We start from the raw sequence: 22,294 nt of genomic DNA, 5'->3' as shown, positions 1-22,294 counted from the left end.
CATAAAATTAGAATACTAATTACTCCGTAATGGTATAAAAGAAATTATTGTTCTAATTAAATTAATTATTATCATAAATGCGATAGAATTTTGCATGGTTGATACTCAACGCTCTACTGGACGGATTGTAGTGTTTTGACACAGAACATCACAGCACAAGCACAGTGTATTACGCTGTGATAAGGTCATAAGTGCAACTGTTAATTATTCAAATAATAATTCCGGTTAATTGAATTGAATACGAACAACGAGCTGACGATTCTTTTTAATTTAAGAAGGTAGACGAACGACGTCTAGTTTCGTTGACGCGTCGATTTGCTCTACCTACTGGAAATTTGTATTCGCTTTTGAAGTTGTATTTGCTTTTAGTGCTTCACTTTAATGTTATGTGCGCTCCATCTGCCTCTTGTTTTGTAGTCTGAGGTAGGCAGAGTGGTAAATTGACTATCTATCGGTAAGTGGTCATAGTTGCCTATAGATTTTGGGACTGTAAGAGCTTAGTCTTTACCTAGCGATGGAGAAAGTCGCAAGATTGATCCTCTTGGACTAATGTCGTCTGTCTCTAACAACTGAATGCTTAATTAATTTCGGGCATTACTTGTATTCTTGTAAAAAAAATCGAGAAAAAAGAATGCCATGTAGTTACACTGGCTCACTCACAACAAACCTAAACACAACGATACTGAATATTTTATTATTTAGTTAGTAACTGAGACACAAACAACCTTACTACACATTTATTTTTATAAATAAAAGATACCTTGAACCGAAAACCCGTGTACTATATTTTTATACAATAATTATAATATTATGGAATACATTTCATTTTCGCTTGTATTTATATTGAGTTATATTTCCATTGAATTAGGAATTTAATTTTGCTTCAAGTGATGATGATATAACATCGTAAGAAAATCGTTTGGTGGCGAAGCTGAAGATAAGAGGAGGTCCCTGTCTACTAGAGGGACCTTTACTTCAGGAAGAACTAGGGTTTTTCGTGCTAGTCCGCCTTAGAATGTCTCTTGGGAAATATAATATTAACACAAATATAATTTCAACATTTTGCTTTTAAGAATGGGGGATTTAACCTCGTGTATCAATAATTTAATTAATTTCTACTTGTTATAAATATTTAGATGTTATTGTAATGTTGTGTAAAAATCCAAGCTTAACCAAATATCCCAAATCAAAATTAAAAATAAAAAATTACATATATTTGGTGGTAGGTGGTGCCACCCACTTGTCCTACTACCGCCAAGCAGCAATACTTTGTATTGTTGTGTTCCGGCTTAAAGAGTGAGTGAACCAGTGTAATCATACACAAGACAACTTGGTTCCCAAAGTTAGTGGCGCATTGGAGATGTAAGGAATGGTTAAAATTTGTAATGGTGTAAATGTCTAAGGGCGTCGGTGACCACCTACCGTCATGTTTCCATTTCACTGGTCTATCAATTTCATAAAAAAAAGTAAGTACTTCTTTCGATGCGTGTGTTTGGGACTAATTTTTTAGCCTTTCTTTGTCAATAATCTCTATAATATGCCAATAAGCTTATGATTCTGACAGAGTAGACAAAAATGTGAGTCTTTAGATAAGAAAATACTCCGAATTATCTAAGCTTAAAAAATATCTTAGCATTAGCAGCCCGTAAATGTCCCACTGCTGGGATAAAGGCCTCCTCTCCCTTTGAGGAGAAGGTTTGGAGCATATTCCACCACGCTGCTCCAATGCGGGTTGGCGGAATACACATGTGGCAGAATTTCGTTTAAATTAGACACATGCAGGTTTCCTCACGATGTTTTCCTTCACCGCCGAACACGAGATGAATTATAAACACAAATTAAGCACATGAAATTTCAGTGGTGCCTGCCTGGGTTTGAACCCGAAATCATCGGTTAAGATGCACGCGTTCTAACCAACTAAAAATATCTTACAAATTTATTTTTCAATATACAATCGATGCTTTTGTTGATTTTTATTATTATTTTTTTATTAATATTTTATACTTTGTCATGTAATACTTCATTTACATAACATTGTCTTCAGTAACGATTATTTAAGTTTTTTGTTGTCAATTTATTAAGTACCACTATGTAATTATATATTTTCGTTCTATACGACATAAATAACCTTATTCATAAAATTACCACACAATATAATAACTAAAATATGAAAAACTTTGAATAAAACATTCATTCAATTGTTATTAAAGTTGTAAATCATTTATACGTACATTTACTTATAACCTTCTTCGTTCAAATTGATTGACAGAAAGAAAGGAATTGATGTATATTACAGTCATAACTAATAAACGTTGTTTTGCAGGTTTTTTGTTAAACGCTGATTCATCTCTTTCTGACATTATTAATTATAAATTCGAAAGAAGAAGACAGCATTGTTTTTATAATGACCCCCCAAAATTTTGTTTTATTTAAGAAATACCATAAACGAACGATTAAAGAATATTAAAAACAATTTAAATGAAATATCTCTATATAATTATTCGAAATACTTAAGTAAATTCAACGAATTTATAAATATTTTTTTTACTAACTTTTTCCGAAGTTAAAATACGAATAAATAAGTCAAAAACGATCAAAGATATATGGAAAGTAAGATTAAAAATAAAGTGGACCAAACTTTAAACGTAAATAAATAATTATTATCACGTGTCATTTCTACCGAACTCTGTAGTCTATATATTTAGTCAAACGAGACTGAGAAAGGCAAATAGAGGTTGAGTACAAAAACAGGGGTACTAAGCCGTTTGAAACTTCCTTCGTGTTCTTAACCAAAAAAAAAAAAAGACTTGGTTTTAAGAATGTTCGAGTGTGGACTTTACTTTTATTTCAACTAACTGTCCGACTTCGTACTGTTTACATTAATTCCCATTTGACGCAGAAGTATATTCGCAATTTCTTATTGAGCGATTAAGGATTGATTAGTAATTATGCTAAACTTCGAGTCAATTAGACGTATAGCTTTTGAGATTTAACTTTTATATATAAGTTTAATCTACATAAGATATTAAATACATAATATATTCTAGAACTATAACGGAATAAATATATTAATAATTCACGGTTTTCCGATTAAAATTGATACAGTACTTTCAGCCATACTCTCGGTTCGGTGTAGGTTAACAAAAAATATGTAATAACGTTGTATTTCTTCAAATATTTTAAATTAGTGGATTGCACTTACGACATTATGAATCGAGTTCATGATGACTATAAAAAATATGTTGCCTTAATAGTATATTTACGTTTTAAATTTGAATTAGAAACATAACATACAATGTATTAAGCAAATAACAACTTTATTGAACTATGTTGCGGCAAAGTCAAGTACAAATAAATAAATTAATAATTGATTTATGTCTCACTGATGAAAATTGTGTCTTAAAGACAGACAAAGGATTGGAGCATGTTCCACAACTCTGCTGATATAATACCAGATGAGATATATTAATCAAATTAGGTGGTCATTCACTGGTCTGTATTTGAACCCGTTATCTTACCTTAATAATGAAGTGTTCTATCCACTGAACTTTATCAGATTTACGCATTACTATATATTTTATTAGCGATTTTTAAGTACAGAATTAGTTTGCAATAATTTGCGAAGAAAATACTAATCCGTGGTCGTGAGTAATCGTATGCATAAAGCTCGCCCTCCCACTGTAAAAATAGTACAGGAAAGTAATACGGTGTCACACACCTAATAGATAAGAGCTGTCAACTGGGGAAGTACTCGGATATAGAGCGTATAGGTAAGGAGATGCATCTCCGTGTATAAAAAATGAACCTCGAAATGTATGATATCTGACCCTGCTAAAGCATGAAATTTAATAAAATCTCTGTTAATAAAAGCATTTTGGTTCATAATGGATAGAGACACTTTACCTAAAGTAGCAATATTATGGAAATAATTATGGGAATCCTATATGATACTTCTCCTTACCTCTAAACTCTACATGCTTAGATTTCGTAGCGCTCCAGCTTACTTATAAGTTCAAAGGGTACTAAGTGATTTAAGAATAACACACGTCTAATAAAAACCAACGGCTTTAAAGTTTTATTAATCGTATTATACAAAATCAAAATATACTTTATTCAAGTAGGCTTTTACAAGCACTTTTGAATCGTCATTTAGCAAAATATATTAAGTAAAGCTAGCACCGGTTCGGAATGTAGATTCTACCGAGAAGAACCGGCAAGAAACTCAGTAGTTACTCTTTTTCAACATCTGAAAATACAGTCCTGTTAGTTAAATACAATTATATATGTATGTTATATATCCTGCCTGGAAGTCAGCAAGCATTAACTCCACGCTTTTTTATCATCTATATAATCTTGTATCGAATAATATGCTTTCTTTACCAATGTATTTTTTTACAAATGATTCGAATTTATGAAACGGCGAAGATAAAAATGTCTACATTAAATGTATTCCACATTATAGTGTGGCCATTAGAGACGCCCCGCAGATGAAAAATCGAAATTTGTAGTTGGTTTCGTTAGTAAAATAAATATATATTTCTCATTATAATAATAATAGTTATTGTATTAGCACCACGCATGCGTAAGTGAACCTTACATAGTTCCATGATAATGAAGATTAAATTGTCCATTGCGTTATGACAAGTTACTTCAACATTTAGATTTCTGCTAAGAAATGCAGTATATTGTAATGTCGATAAGGCTCAAATTAGCTTGGACCGATTGCAGTGGTTGTGATGAAGTATTTAGCTCATTGAGTGAATTAATATCCACTTGTAATGTATTGTTATTGTTTCCTTTAAATATTATACCTACTGTCAAAAATATATTATTATTAAATATTTTTATAATTAATATAATTCATAAAATTTGATCTGGATCTATTTATTAAAAATTGAATTAATTTTAGGGGTATTATATGGAAACTCCTTTAACGATTGAAATAAATTATAACAATTTTTTTAGTGGTGCATACTAAACATAGTGATCGGAAAAATAAGTCTATGAGAACTATGTTTGGTTTGTCAATAAAGTTTGGAAAATTACGAATACGTATCTTATATTAATCTTTTCTTCAATAACGACATTTTCAATCGTTTTATAAAAAGATTTTTTGTTTTTGCGGAAATTAAAAATATTTTTGTATCTTTTTTTTAAATTATTTTATAAGCTATTTCATATACACAATTCCACGATTGAGTTTTTATTTTAAAACAATCCTTATATCTTCATACATCATTCCTATAAGTGATGTCCTCATCATCCTCCTGCCTTTATCCCAATTTTACTTGGAGTCGGCGTAACATGTCTTCTACTTCCATACTTCTCTGTCGAACGTTATCTCACAACTAACATTCTTTCTAACCATATCGTCTTTCACACAAGTTATTTTTCATTTGATTTAAAATTATTGGTAGATCGGCAGCCCTAATTGTAAGTGGTCATCACCATGGATATTGACACTGTAAACAACATTAATCATATCTTACCACGCCACTAACCTTCACAAGGTTATGTCCCTTGTAGTAACACCGGCTCAGTTAGCCTACATCAAACCGTAACAACAATGCTAAGTATTGCTGGTTGGGGATAGAACATGTGATGAGTAGGTAGAATCAACTATCTGCCCGGACAGACCAAAACCCAAATAAAAAAAATAGGAAATTGAGAAGCGTTAATGGTGTATCCAGTTGTTAGAACGCGATTATCATAATCGATGATTGCGGTTTCAACCCCGGTCAAGTTTATAATTCATCTCATGCTCAGCGGTGAAAAAAACATCTGCCTCTGCCTGATTTCAATGAAATTCTGCCACATGAGTATCCAACACGCATTGGAGCAGCGTGGTGGAATAAGGTCTAAATATCCTCAAAGGGAAAAGAGGCCTTTAACTAGCATTGCAACACTTACAGACTGTAAATTTTCTTATTACTTTCACAAGAATAACTCTAATAAAAACGTATTTATGTATGTTTGTATTTTACATGCAATTTCGCTGTTTATTTGAATAGGTATTTCAGGACCTAACCTAACAGTTAATCATAACAACTGCTGCAATCATTGTGAAATGTGTAACGTACATAATTCTCGTCTATCTATCTTATCTATGTTTAAATCACTATGACTTCATTAAGTGTAAATATGTGTGTGTATATATTTTTTATTTGTTTGAGCTAATATTTGTGTGTATTTTAAACCTGCTTTTATAGATAAGACTTGTGTAAACTTCCCTTTTCTTGTTTATGGTATTAACTCGTCAAATATCTAAATAACCTCGCCTAAAATTCGAGTTAGAGTTCTAAAATGAAGGAATTCACTTTGTATCTCAATCGCGAAAGGTTGTAAGTGACTTACGTTGATACGCCATTTTGATATATAGGTATACCTTGAATAATAGTGAAGTAGTTACCGCTGATGCTTCATTCGCTTGATTTAAAAGGTTAGGTACCATAAGTATTTTCTGAAAATTTTCAAATGATCTTTTTCATAGTTAAGCGGAGGAAATAAAAAAGAGACCTTGACCTTGATGACTTAGAGCTGACATGACTAAAAGTATGTTTTGTATAAGAAATATCTACCAAATCAAATCAAAATATTCTTTATTCGTGTAGGCTCATAAAAGCACTTCAGAATCGTCATGTTACAGTGTTGACTTAAATGTAAAGTTACCATTAGTTCGGAAAGCAGATTCTACCGTGAAGAACCGGAAAGAAAATTAATAGTTACTCTTTTCCACTATTCCAATTATAGAGTATGTCAATAGTTTTTTATCATCAATATAATCATTTATTGAGTAATCAATATCTTTGATAGATTCGATTCTCATTTTAAATTCAATTTAATTCTCAGTTTAATGATAATTTAATTATATTTCTTAACATATCAAATATAAATTAATCTTGACAACTGATACTTTAAAAAAAAAAAATCCGGCGAAGGTACCTCTATATTCAGACAGATATTAATAAATTGTGCCTTAATTTGCGTTAAAATTTATTTTAAACTATAAAATAAATTATTTATAATATATTTTTAATTAAATATGACGTAATAGATATTTTAAATCCTCAGTTTTTACTAATTGTACTAACTTACACGCGTAAATATTTTTTATTCTTCAATTTAATTTATTACACAGCAAATGGCTTAAAACCCGTTACATATTATATTATACCTACTTAGCATAGTATAATTTTGTGTTAATTATCTGTTACGGTTAAGCGTAAGCTTGCTTATTTTTTCAATAGTTGTAGCAGACAGGCAAATTTCACCTTATATTATTTGGTCATCACCTCCCATAGACATTGCCACGGTAAAAAATAATAACCATGGAAGGTCCATGGTTATTATTTTTTTTCTTTAGATTGTCATTGCGCTACCGATCTTGGGAACTAAGATGTTATGAGCTATGATTATACACTCACCCTTCAAATTGGAACACAACACTACACAGAATGCTGTTTGGCAGTATAATATGTGATGAATAGGTGGTACCCACCCAGACAGTCTTACAGAAAGCCCTACCACCAAGTAAAATTATATAATCTCGTGTGTAAAGAGCCTAATATTTAAAATAGTCTAAACTATTTTTATACTTACAAAAAAAAAAACGTAATAAAACGTATTATATTAAAATAATAGCCATTTTATATTTTTTTTAGGCAACTTAGTAACAAACAAAATATTAATATTGCCCCAAGTGTGTGCGCATGTAGGCGTGACGGGCGATAACATTATCGGCCGAACCTTGCAAAAATATACAACAAATATACAGAACATGTTAAATTATTAGATGGCGCACAGGTGTTTATTCTTGTCCTCAATTTTGACAAGGTTAAGGAATTTAAGTGGGACACTGTTACGTAACCGTCTGTTGTGACGGCGAAATATATCATCTATGCCAATTGCGAGTTCGAATTCGATTTGTATCAAGCAGATTATCACTGGAAACAAAGAATCATTTTGATTATCTGAGCTCTTTGCCTCGAATATTTCGAACTAGTCGTGGAAAACTCGTGATTCTGATAAGCTGAATCAGCTTTGAAGATTCCATTTTCGAAATTTGTGCTGAATTTTGATATCAGTTGCAAAATATTTCGCATTTGTTAACGCGCTATCACGTGAGGCCTGATGCGTCTATATTGCGGGAAGATTTGACTTTGACTGACAGATTTGTTACAAAATCATGAGTCATATTACTAGATATATCAAACCTGACTGCCAAGTACTGCTACAGTGTAAAATTTATTTATGGTGTTTATAAATATTACATTACATTAAAAGGAAAAGAAAAAGGCACTGAGCAGGATTGGACTATTTATCTGAATCATATATAATGTTTAAGGACCCGTCCTCTACAAGACGGACCGTCTGTTTAAACGGAAGACGGTGGCCGGCTCCGATTCTAAAACACAAGATTTTGAAGCTTGCATTGCGGCACAATTTCATAATTTTTTGCGATTCATTCATACGGTATCCGATCAGGGCATTTAGAAAATCCTGATTCGTTCTTTCTCTCGGTTCTAAGTAAATGTGAACAGTGTCATATAAATCATACTGTCTTTACGTCCTGAGAAATTAGATGACACATCTTGGTGAGAAAAACCCTTATAACAAACAAAATTAAGCTGTATAAGACCTGGTAATACATATTCGTTAAGGGGGCGTTTAATCATTTAAATTCAAATTATTTATTACGTACTTATACAATATATACAGTACTGATTTTTTTCTAAACATATAAATGGTATATAATCGTAAATAAATTTGAGTCGTACATGTTTACAAAATTTTCTGCTCACAAAAAATGCAAAAGACAAATTAAACGTACACGTTAAAATTGAATAAAATTCGTTTCTGTTATCAATCATATAAGAAAATTAAAAATAAGCAATTATCAATAAACTCATAAAATATATTACATACAACAAAACAAAATGAAATAATAAAGGTAATAACTGACGTCATCCATTCCGCTTTGAGCTGGTTTTATCTTAATATTTCGCATATACTGGTTAAAATACGAAATTGCGCCTTGCCACTGATAAAACAAAACAACCTAAATAATAGCGACCTCGAATTCTAAATAAATTACTATCTGTATTTCCGACCCCGTTGTGAATCCTAAACGCGGCACGTGCCAGAAGACAGCTAGATATCCAGCTCGTATTGTCGTTCTAGATGATGTAATTGATTTAACCGACTACGTAGCTGTTGAGGAGAGTAATGCTTTCACGTTAAAAAGCAAATTTGAATGCGCTTTTAAAATTAGGTTAGGGTTAAATCGAATTGCAATGATTCAATGGAACACGTGGAATTTAAGAGGGATTGTTGGGCTCAAATCTGGGCAAGCTTCACTGAATTTTTGGTAATCGTGAGAAAAAATATATGTTTCGGATACAATTCTATCAAATGTTAACCACCAGGCCAATATACAGTGGAAGAAGGGTGTGGAATAAAATTCACTGCTTGTTTATTTCCAGCGTTGCTTCCACTGACTATACTATAAGAGAAATAAAAATGTACTGTTAAGTCTGTGGCTGCAATATATTATCTGTAAGTTGTAACGTCACATCATATCTATACAAGAACAAGATATTTATAGCGATTGAAACTACGAAGTACAGTTACTTATCTAATAAAATATAAACGCGAAAGTAGCTCCGTAGATCTTTCACGCCCAAACCACAACACCTTTGATTAATTTCGTTACGAAGCAAGCTTAAACTCCAAGGAAGTACATGGACTTTTTATACCTAATACCTTACGGACTAACTTAATCGCGAGTGTAGGTTGGTAGGTAGTTAGGTTAGCAATTAATATAATAATATCCAAATAAATAAAATTAAATTGTATTGCTGTGATTACACAATAACAGCGACTTTTTTAAGCTGATATGGATTTTTGTGAGTTACTCAAACCAAAACAATGTTATTATTTTTAAATTAATGCATTGATGGTTGATTTTCTAGAATTTCCGTCACAAACTGGATTCCACTCAAGAAAGGCGTTCTAGTTATCTATACTAAATCCTTCGCCGACAGACGTTACATCTTTTGGTATAAATTTTGTTATATGAATTATTCGTATATATAGGTAGACATACAAAACACTAACGTCTCTGCATTATTACTAAAAATATATATATATTTGATACGTAACAATTTTTAGTTTAAAAAATCATGAAAAATATACATTAACGTTAGTTCATTTATTTGTCATACGATATTCAACCTTATAAAAATAAAAGTACTTGTTAATTTCAAGAATTTCCTTTAAATAAAAAATAACTTATAAATTTCGCAATTCGTACCAGTACTCTCAGAGATATTTCAAGATATTTGAATAAACACGTGGAATTAGCACGTGGCGCTTGCTGTAAGAAGTATTACAGAACGGGCGAATAGATCGTCCGCCTCGATAATGTGCCATAATATTTGACTGCTTCGTTATTTAAATTTGTTATAAGACCTGAGATCCTGGGTTCGACCACTCGTCAGACCAATTAGAAGTTATCAGGATATTCCGTTGAAACAACCCGGAGTCTAAAAGCTGGAAGTGAGTACAATCCCCTGCCTTAAGCACGTGAAACCGTTAGTCCAGCATCTGAACTCTTCCCAGTCTTGTCTTGTCCCATCGGATTATAAGAGTGAAATAGAGAATCCATCTGTGTTCGCAAACACTTGTGCACTTTGATATATCCTGCGCTGTTGGCTGGTCTCCCTTGAGATGGACCGTCAAATCAAAATCTACTTCATTCAAGTAGGCTTTTACAAGCACTCTTAAATCGTCATTTACCAAACTATTTAAAGTAAAGCTACCACCGGTTCGGAAAGTAGATTCTACCGAGAACAACTGGCAAGAAACTCAGTAGTTACTCTTTTTCAACATCTGAAAATACAGTCCTGTTAGTTAAATACAATTATATATGTATGTTATGTGGATCTGCCTGGAAGTCAACAAGGATTAACTCCACGCTTTATTATCATCAATATAATCTTGTATCGAATAAGATGCTTTCTTTACCAATGTATTTTTATTCTTTACCAATAATACAATGTATTTTTTACAAATGACTTGAATCTATGAAACGGCAAAGTTAAAAATGTCTGCGGAATTTTATTATAGAATCGGTCAGGACATTTGTAATAATGTCACGGGGTAAAACTCCGAATTACTGTGCGAACTAAGTTTCTTTATTATTAAAATTAGGTAGACAGAACGTCAAATGGGCCACTTGATGTTAAGGGGTCACCGTTCATAGAAGAAATATAAACCATTCCTTGCACCGTCAATGCGTCACCAAACTTGGAACTAAGATGTTATGTCCCTTGTGCCTATAATAAACTGGCTTATTCATTCTCTTGGCTGTTTGGTCTGACCCAGCAGACTTGAATCCCTACCAGTCGGTTTACTTGATTAAAATGTATTATTTATTTAATACACTTAATGTTTTGCTTGTGTAATAATAACGATTGTTTAGGAAATGTTGAAATCACATATTAGAATCCAAATTCAAGTTATTCCTTTGTTTACACCAAACAGATAAACTGTACACACATAGACAATTGTATGGTAGTGTAAGGAAGTGTTCACACGAATTTGATTATTCGACGTCGAAAATGTATATACATTATATTTTCCGGGTTAAATATATTTAATTGATTTCCGTCTAGTAGTAGTCACGAAAAGACTGACAGATTCGATTTAAAAAAATAGGTTTTATATGAATAAATAGGTTTTGTAGTAATTAGCCGGCATGATGTTAGTTATCTGTATTTTTTTTAAATAGCATCCGTCTTATGTTAAAGGGATCTTATTATTATTGCAATTGAAGAAATTTTGGCACACAAAATTGCTCATGTTAATTTTTGTCAAAGAATCGGACCAATCAAAACGCAGTATGATTATTTATGAATTCACTGATTCTTTCCATAACAAATTACAACTCAATTGAAATAGTTTCCTGATATTTAGACTCGAATATAAATGTATTAACTATTCTTTATATCACTAATGCACCAAACTCGAAAACTAAGATTTATGTCCCATGTCTCTAAAGTTACACTAGTTCACCCTTCGGAACCAGATCACAACAACCAAATCAGAACACAACAATACAAGTTTGGCGGTAGAATATATGATGAGTGATTGATTTATACGTGGGTAGGTTTGAGTAGACGGGCCCTGTGCCTCACCAACAAGTAAGTCACACATACACATTTTTACATTACATTAATAGCCTGTAAATTTCCCACTGCTGGGCTAAGGCCTCCTCTCCCATTGAGGAGAAGGTTTGGAGCATATTCCACCTCGCTGTTCCAATGCGGGTTGGTGGAATACATATGTGGCAGAATTTCGTTGAAATTAGACACATGCAGTTTTCTTCACGATGTTTTCCTTCACCGCCGAGCACGAGATTAATTATAAACACCAATTAACTACATGAAAATTCAGTTATGCTTGTCTGGGTTTGATCCGGTTGAATCCGTTATCACCGGTTAAGATGCACGCGTTTCAACCACAGGGCCATCTCAGCTCCACAGATACAAAATATCTTAAAAATACAAAATCTGACTAGGAATCTTAAAACGAACAAGCCAAAATTCGAATTTCGAATAAATACAGACTAATACATCTTTGAATAAAAGAAAAAAAACATCATTGTAAACGCACCTTTATATCATATTACAGTTGATTATTTATGTGTGCGTTAAGAATAAGAAAGGCGAGTCATTTTCCCATAGTTCATTGTTTTTCTTAACAAACAAAAATTGCGTAACGCGATACCTCGCCTCATGTTTTACTTCAGTTTTAAGAAGTTTTATAAAATTTACTTTACATTTTTCATCTGTATTAACGTATATTGCCTTATATTTGATTAATTGGACAAATATAATAATTATATTTAACAGATATGACTCAGATAATATAGAACGTGAATCTTTATCAAAGATGGCGGTTTCAAAACCAGACAATACCCACTGAGATTATCGGCTTAATTTTTATTTGTAATTCATCTCGTGCTCAATACCAACGGGCCTTTAATCATTAGTGTGACTAAGTAAGCTCAGCTCAACCTTGAGAACTGCAAGAGAATGGCTTTAATCCAGCTATGAAGTGCTATCCGCTTAAAAACTACTGATTTTTTTTCGGCTCTTGGTAGATCTTCATTTGAAGACGATTTGATCAGGTATTCTACCTTCATACAGGAATACTTAGTACTTATTACTGTGTTTCTGTTTGACAAAATGACTATGAACGTGACAGTTAATAAACTTGCCATCTCTTTTTTGTCGTTACGTGAGAAAGAGTTAACATTATTCGATACAAGATTATATTGATGATAAAAAAGCGTGGAGTTAATGTTTGTTGACTTCCAGGCATGAGGCATAACATACATATATAATTCTATTTAACTAACATGACTGTATTTTTAGATGTTGAAAAAGGGTAACTACTGAGTTTCTAGTCGGTTCTTCTCGGTAGAATCTACATTCCGAACCGGTGGTAGCTTCACTTTAAATAGTTTGTTAAATGACGATTCAAAAGTGCTTGTGAAAGCCTACTTGAATAAAGTATATTTTGATTTGATTACTTTATAAATTGTATTACAAATATATGCAGTAAAAAACTTTAGTTTAAAGATTGTATACAACAAAATAATTATGAAACTCGTATTTAATTTCGCTTATCTATAAGTTTGTAGTTTTATATTTCTTTATTCTCAAATATCTATTTAGATTACATAAACAAAAGATAAGATTGTGATTTTTTTTTTTAAATAAACATTCGTTTTTATCTTTTTCATTGTAACAACAATTTGTATTAAAATGTGTGTCAGAGATACATTCATTTGGAGGTTAAATTAGATTTGTTTAATATATACATAAAAAATGAGGAAACTGGATCTATGAGGTGGAATACTGTATCTACATAGTATAAAACTAAGTCGCTTCACGCCGTCTGTACGCTTTGCTCTTTTGAACTTCGCAACGGATGAGGTTCATATATATAATACATGCATATAACAGTAGAGAAAAGCCGAAATCAAGAAATTTTTTTTGGTCTTCAATCTAAAACTTGTATATATGTCACAGTTAACTAATTTAATTAGCCATCCAATTAAACGCCTAGCCACTTTACTAAGCGGCGCTGTACAATGGCCTGAAAAAACGGAGAGTCTTAAGTAACCCTATACTATGAACGGAAGATGTATTGGTGGGTGTCATTCAGGCCACTGGTTGAATGGCGACCTTTATAAAGTGTCTAGGCTGTTAATTAAATGGCTAATTTAACTATTTGGCGGCGATATATATATATTCTACTCGTGTAAAGCCGGGACCGGTAGTTAGTAAGGTATATTATGAGACTAGCTTCCAACCCCATTTTACCTCCTTAGGGGTGGAGTTTCGTAAATTTCGTACTTAGCGTACCTGCTAAATTTCAAGGTTGTAGGTATTATAGTTTCTGAGATTCCGTGATTGACCAGTAAGTGGTATTAGGCTTTTATATATTTATATAGAAGAATATTATGATGCACACATATATATAATGTATAAAATCGTTTCTGTTTACTGACTATCAACGCACCACCAAAACAACCGTCTAGTTATGTAACATTTGGAAGGTAGGTTTGTTTTATATAACGTAAGATTTCCTAAAAAAGGATTTTTTGTAATTTCATCTGCTGATAATGTGGTCAAATTTCGTATGAATTCATGGCGAAGGAAGTCCCCTTAGGAAGTCATGACGGGAAGCTAGAATAAAATATAAATCTGGACCTATTTGATTTTTTTGGTCTTCTATCTAAATATTATCCCAAGACTTCTTACTCACCTTACGAACTCACTCTCACTCACCTTATAAATTAAGAAAATCTCTTAACAGTAAATCTTTATTTTATTTTCACATCTAAATTAGGTATAAATTTTACCTTTCACATAAAATAGTATATATTGCTATTAATAATCTGTAAATTCCTCAAAATCATTTTTATAATCGGTTAACATATTAATGCAAGGAAGCAGGACATACATCCAAACTAATTAACTTATTTTTAATATTACATAATTTAATATATTAAGCTCAATAATTAATACGTGTATTTTATAACACTTACACAATTAAATGAAAATTAACTCCTGCTATTTTCGAATAATTCCTCACAGATAAAGATGCATATCTATGCTGGCAGGGTTCAGTGGTCATACCACCCACATAGCTGTTATAACACTACCAAATAAAATTGGTTCATAGTATTTTGTCCGGTGTAAACTGAGTCTTGAGATATCAGGGAGTGTAGTTACAATAATTAGATATAGAAGATACTTGAGGATACTTCGACCGTCGTTGACTAGGCGTCGCGGCCAGATGATCGGCCTACGGCAGAGTACCCATATCTCTGGAATAGCTAAATTTAAGCGTATTACGAGTTTGTTTTTTGTTATTTTAGTAAGTAAATAAAACTGAATCCGAAAACAATTTGTTTATATAATATTTATAAATTTTGAACACGGTGATATCTATTTCAATGAATTATTGTTATTCTAAAACCATAAAAATTTTGCTCTTGTTCAAAAGAAAAACGGATGAATTTTATATAATTTTTTTTCTGGATTACAGTCTTTGTACTTAGTTTTAAAGAATCTCTTTATTCGATAGAGATTAAAATAAACGCCTGTATAAAACCTCAAGAATATCAGACAATTTCTGTGTCATAAAAGCGTTTAAACTATTTTTAAAGTGCAATTAAAAGTAAGTTTAGATCATTTAACTTAAAAAAAATACTTGAAAAAAACGCTTCTTGCCACCAATTACGAGTTTCTTTTTTTTTGTCGCTCATGCTGGTGGACGTGCAAATGGGCGACCTGACGGTAAGTGATCACCACTGACCGTAGACTTAGGCGCCGTAAGAAATATTAACCATTCCTTACATCACCAATGATCACCAATCTTCTGAATAGAATTTGAAGCTTAAGAACTGTATGACCTTTTTGAATTATAGTATTTGTCTAATACCGTATCGTTACGAATTATTAGTAAAAAATATATAACAAACAAACAATTAGTTACACTTGAATGATTTCGTTATAATTAACACCATATCCAGCTTTCCAAGAATAAGCCTGCTTACTCTATATAGCCAATAGTAGTTAAAAAAACACGAAGACCTATTGACAGGAGCATTGTTAAGGTTTTTATTCAAATTCTTTATTGCGAACTTGGAAACACGTTGTTATAATAGTAATTTGTTTGTTTGTTAATTTAGTTCTGAGAGCAGGGATTGTTTTAAGTTTTTATCTTTGTGGTATAGGTAGGCGGACGAGCTAATGGGCCACCTGATGATAAGTGGTCACCACCGCAATACTTAACCTTGGGTCTCTTGCGCTTGTAGTTATACTCTCTCACTCACCCTTCAAACTGGAACACAACAATACTTAGTACTGTTGTTTGGCGGTAGAAAATCTGATGAGTGGTACCTACCCAGGCGGGCTTGCACGAAGCCCTACCACAAACCAAGTTTGACAACTTTACCTACTTATAAATGATGTTTACGGAGTGGTTAGCCAATCAATCCTCTGTCTTCTTCTTTTGAATGTCAAATCAATGAAGATAGAAAGAGACGAATTGGCGTTTTACTTAATACCCTCTAAACAAAGTTTATAAGTAAAGGTTTGATCTTTTAAGATTTAGAGTTCATTTGCGATTCACAAGCGTGTAAATTTTAATCATAGACAAGGCGATAGTGACCGTAACATTTATTTGCGACGAAGTTATTTGTCGCAAGTATGGCGAACCTATAGACTAAAAAGTGGTCATAGCGCTGGTTTTCAGGGCACAGTTGTAAGAAAAGGTTTGTTAGTGCATATAATTCCTGTTTATTTTTAATTTTTGACTGGTTATTGTGTTAACTTATTTATAGTCCCGAAGACAGTGCAAAATTCAAAATAATTTGTCACGAGTATAGTGACCTTTCACACGACAGTAGTCATAACGCTGGTCTTCGAAACGTAATCACAGTACCAATAAAATTCAATTTGTTTAGGGCGTCACACATCAAAGAATATGTTAGCTAAATTTATACAAATCATTTAAATAAAATACATTCGCCGCTGTATGCTAAAACGATTTTAAAATGTGTATGTTAAAATAAACAGGGACATCCGTTACGAAAGTAAAATAAAAGATCTAACATATAATAAATACAACAAATATACGAAGTAAACATTACCATCTAAATATTCATTTGTTCTTGTGTACATAGAAACGCTAGCGTTATTTTTAACTATTTGAACCGTTATATGCATATTTCCTATCGAATTTTAATACATAGTTTATATACTTATATTTAACACTATAATAATAACTAGCTGCACAACGTGGCTTTACGCATATTTAACTGGATCCTAACAGACCATCGCTTCCTCGAACTAATTCAGAAATATTTTTCAAATCTATAGAATGGTAAGTGGTTACCACCACCTATAGACACTGACATGACATTTTCTAAAACCATAAACCATATTAATTAATACGGTTTAAATATGACATTGAAATATCGAAGCGTAAGTTTCCTATGAGTAATTACATTCATATTTCAAAGTAGCTATTCGAGTCTATGAATTAAGTAAAATGAACATAATTTTTTTTTTTAATATTACCCCATTGGCTTGTTATAAAACACCTTGTACAAATATATCATCAGCTACAATAAAAAAAGTAATACGTACATATACTACATACGCCAACAAACACAATATTTAACAGTGTACGTAGACGGTTCAAATGTTTCTTGAACATAATTTTATATCCCATGTAATAAAATATGCAAGCGTAATTAATAATATTGTATCAAACAAATATCAAACGTCAAAGACACGCTTTGAATAATTTCACAATTATATATTTTACAAGTAGGTATAATATTTTTAGAAATGTTTTATAATTAAATAATTTCTCTTTTAAACTAGTATGGAATATAACTATGGAATATCAAAATAGAAACATCTTGCTGCCCGAGGCTTTGTCGGTAATAATATCGATAATCCTATCAATTAAAACTTCCTTTTCATCGATTTGCCAGTTTAAAAAGTTAAGGAATATCGAATGGTATGAAATCCGGTTTAAACCGCTTTAAACGAATTCGGCTAATGACTGTGAACTGTGTTGCGCGACAGTGAAACAGGAAATCCGAAAAATGTAAATTCTTTAATAATGTTCCATTAAGATTAGTTTATTTTACGTAATCACTTATATTGATTCAAGTTTAATTCATAATTACATAAATTGCTGTTTCAATTGAACACTCAATCCATAAACTAAATAATATATATGGAATCATAATTAATAAGCAAATTGTAATATAACAAATCAATAATCGTCGTTCATACTCGTTTCAACATAAGCAATACTTCGACACAGAATTTATTACTGCTTGAACATGAATAACACCTTGTGTACGAACACAAGCGGCTGTGAAAACACAAACACATACAAAACGCGAGTTCACACAAAATAAACCAGGAAACGTCTAGCGAAAAACAAACAAGGGGCTTTTGTTGTGTAAACAATTGTATGGCCGTATGCAACAGGCGTGACGGTGAAACAAAAAACAATAGTACCGGTTATTAGACATAGATGGCACTGTTAACATTATTCTTAATGAAGTGATAGTTCCGAGTATTTTGTATAGATGGCGTTGTTAGTAATAATTATTTTATGAGATAATTTAAAATATTTTAACAAATATAAAATATTATTACGATGTAATTTTTTGTGAATATATTAATTAATATTAGAAACAACCTTGCCGATATCTATAAATAATAATTGTAGTAAGTAGTTAATGTATGTATATGCAAATTTATTATTCAATTCATAATTCATGTAAGTATAATCGGTTATGAATTATTATAGCAAATAGAACTTTATCATCTTATGATAGTTCATATATAATTATTATGTTTGTTTATACGTTATATATAATTCATAAGATCATTTGAATATATTTTTAGAAATGATAAATACTATCACGGAAACATATCTGAAAATATTATAAATAATAACGAAATAATATTTATTTTACAATCTCCTTATTAAGGATTAAACTCAACAATAACTTAAGAAATTTTAATTATATTTATCAATTGCTTTGTCATTGATTTAACAAATGACATAATATTCATTACGTACACATCATGTGTCACGAATCGTCTTTTTACAGGGTTTGATAATATGTATGTAAAACTGCCATTGGTTCGGAATAAATATTCTACTCAGTAGATATAAGACCTTACGCCCATTCAATTACATAGGTATGTTCAATAAATATAATTAAATGACTATTTAACCTGTATTATACATTATAGTATTTTATCGTGTAATATTATTGAAATTATTTAATTTTTATTACTTTTTAATTTTGTAATAAATAAACATGTCACATACACGACGTATTTAAAAGAAATTACAAATATTCACCGGAAACAGGGCTTGATATACCATATGGCTCTTTGGGCTTCAGCCCAGGGCCCCGTGGATTCAAGGGGCCCCAAGCTAAGTCAAGTCAAAGTCTAAAATAGACGATAATGCGAATGAATCCATAACTTTATTAAATTAAACAGATCGTATGGTTTGCAGACATGCGAGTTCTTCAAATTCGAATCAAACCTTAATTTAATTCAATTCAAGTCTACGTTCAGATATGTCTTAGGTGGGCCCCTAAGTAGTGTTAGCGTCGGGGCCCCCTAAAATTACGGTCCAGTCCTGGGCACTAATTATGTAAGGAATGGTTAATATTTCTCACAGCGTCAATATCTATATAACAAAGGATCATTATGATTTGAATTTTAAATCCAAGATTTTAGTCTTTGTACGCTTAATACCCTAAGTAGTGTTAGCCCAGAGCCCCCCAAACTTACAGTCCAGCCATGACCGGAAAACAAAATAAGGTTAAGGAATTGAATTTATATCGTTTTTTTAACTGTCATCTGTCATCATTTTGATTTTCTGTAGAAGTACAAACGCATAACGGAGTGCTCCTTGATCCTGAAACGTCAGATATTATGAAACATTGGAAATACTCTATTATTTAATGGTTTCACGCTTAAAATAGCTTATCATATGATTTTCAATATTGTACGATGGAGTGTAATTTGTTTATTACTGAATTAGTTTTGCTGATTGCTTTTATTTAAAATTAAAAATAAACTTTGTGCTATGTATTGTATAATACCGCTAAACAACAATACTTAGTATTATTGTTTTCCGGTCTGAAGGGTGAGAGAATCAGTGTTTCTACACGCACTGAGGAAATAACATCTCAGTTCCGTGGGTGGCGCATTGTAGTTCTGTAAGAAATGGTCAAAATTTCAAATGTATTGCCAGATTATCATCAGGTAAAAATGATCCATATTTAATCGTCCGCCGATGCCATAAAAAATACATTTAGCTTGAATAGATTTTTTTAATTATACTTTGAAGATGTAAATTACAAGTTAATTTTTTCAGGTACATAAACAGTCAGCTAAATTAAAAAATAGTCGATACATGTCCAGTGCTAGGAAAAGGATGAGACTTAGAAAATCATAGGGAAAGTTGTTTGGTCAGATTATTTGTAAGCACAATAACCTAAACCTAGGACCATGTTCTAGACTATAGTATAACGAGAAGAGGATTTGATAACCTAACTGACAAAAATAATTAACCCAATACGTAATAACTTATCAAAGAGGCAGAACGTTCCGTAGAAGGACTTAATATACTTATATAATATCTATACTGATATTATATAATTCGAAAATAACTAGGCTTTTCACGCTTTCAAGGCCAAACCACTGAAGCGAATTTGAAGAAATTTGTCATGAAACAAATTTGAAAACCCAATTAAGGACAAAGGCGACTTATTAAAACCTGACCAATCAGTACAATTCTAGCAGAGTTTCGCACTTAAAATTTATACTGTTAATAAAGTAAATTTAAGTTTTTATTGTACGGATTATATTTCGTCATACGATTAAGTTACGTTATGTTTTGTGTTACGGTATATATTGTTTAGCAAATCTTTCGTGTGTCGTGTGTAAGCTCGGTGTCGTGTGTCAACCAAAACAAGTGCCGTTGATACAAATAACTATTGACATTAGGTCACCGGTCTAAATTTGGCAATGTTTTCAGGTACCGTACTTATTATTATCAAAGGATATTTAGATATTGTGTTACGAAATTACTTTATAATTAGTTTGTTAAATTTATTATTTAGTATACCCGGGTTCTTTTCAGGGTTTATTCTTTTCCGAACCGGTGGTAGTGTTTAATTTGACAATCAATAAGTAAGAGTAATTCTTCTATATTGAATAGAGGAATTTGATTTGATTTGATACATTCAAAACAAAAACAACTGTAGTCACTGATTTTGTGCCTTATCTCTAAAGTTTTTATGTATAGACATGGAAAACTGTTATCTATGTATTCATTTGTGATGAAATTTGAGTTACATAGTATTTTATTTACTTTCACGAAAAGTTTAACGTGAGTATATTTATAACGTATTTTAATTTAATCAGTAGTAAACTTAATAATTCAATTAATTTAATTTGAATTAAAATAAGAATAATAATGACGAAAACCAACTTCAGTAATATATAAATATGTACTTAATCCATAGATCCATAATACTTTAAAAAGGTTTGTTTACACAAACATAAAAAAAAATCAACCAGTACCCCATAAAACAACCACGAACATCTGCTCAGAGATGTCAAATGAAAACCAACTGTAACTACGTAGTGTAAAGTTGATTTATGAACAGTTTGATTACTTATACCACATATATCCCTAGCTTTACGTACTTGAAGTCGTTGCTACTGGCAGTGAAGTTTATTATTGTTTTTCTGTACTGTTACAGATTGTATTCAAAACATCAGAAGGCGCAGCGCTTCAGTCATTTCACGGGCTTAGGCGAGGGGTACCGCAAGGCGCTGGTCTTGGGCACATATTATTTATAATATTTATTGACAGTTTAAGTGAAGTGAGATAAGAGCTGATATAATCTGTGATTCCTGGATGTGTCTCCAACGGGACGACGATGATGGTAACTACATAGATGTAGCGGTACGTACCTATACACATTTATATATTTTTTTATTTACAAAAATATGTATTTAGTTATATATTACATAACTTATTTATATTTCTATAACACGTGAATTGTAAATGTCCTTAAATTGATTATAAATTATTTATTAGGAATTCATTATAATTAAAAGATTTCCTGTCATATTTATTGACTTTAATT

At 31.6% G+C, this 22,294-nt stretch overlaps 1 protein-coding gene across 2 annotated transcripts in view; it reads left to right on the top strand.

Annotated features, from left to right (window-relative positions):
- The window catches only part of LOC125073657 (forkhead box protein P3), a 76,061-nt gene that overhangs the window by 5,648 nt on the left and 48,119 nt on the right, over positions 1-22,294 (top strand). For both annotated transcript variants that reach the window (XM_047684579.1, XM_047684578.1), the window contains exon 2: positions 21,905-22,110. In XM_047684579.1, coding sequence (XP_047540535.1) covers positions 22,063-22,110 — 48 coding nt within the window. In that variant the 5' untranslated portion in view covers positions 21,905-22,062. The remainder of the gene's footprint in view (positions 1-21,904; positions 22,111-22,294) is intronic.

Source organism: Vanessa atalanta, chromosome 25 (assembly GCF_905147765.1).
Source record: "Vanessa atalanta chromosome 25, ilVanAtal1.2, whole genome shotgun sequence".
Taxonomy (NCBI): domain Eukaryota; kingdom Metazoa; phylum Arthropoda; class Insecta; order Lepidoptera; family Nymphalidae; genus Vanessa; species Vanessa atalanta.
This window is presented reverse-complemented; position numbering and strand designations above follow the sequence as displayed.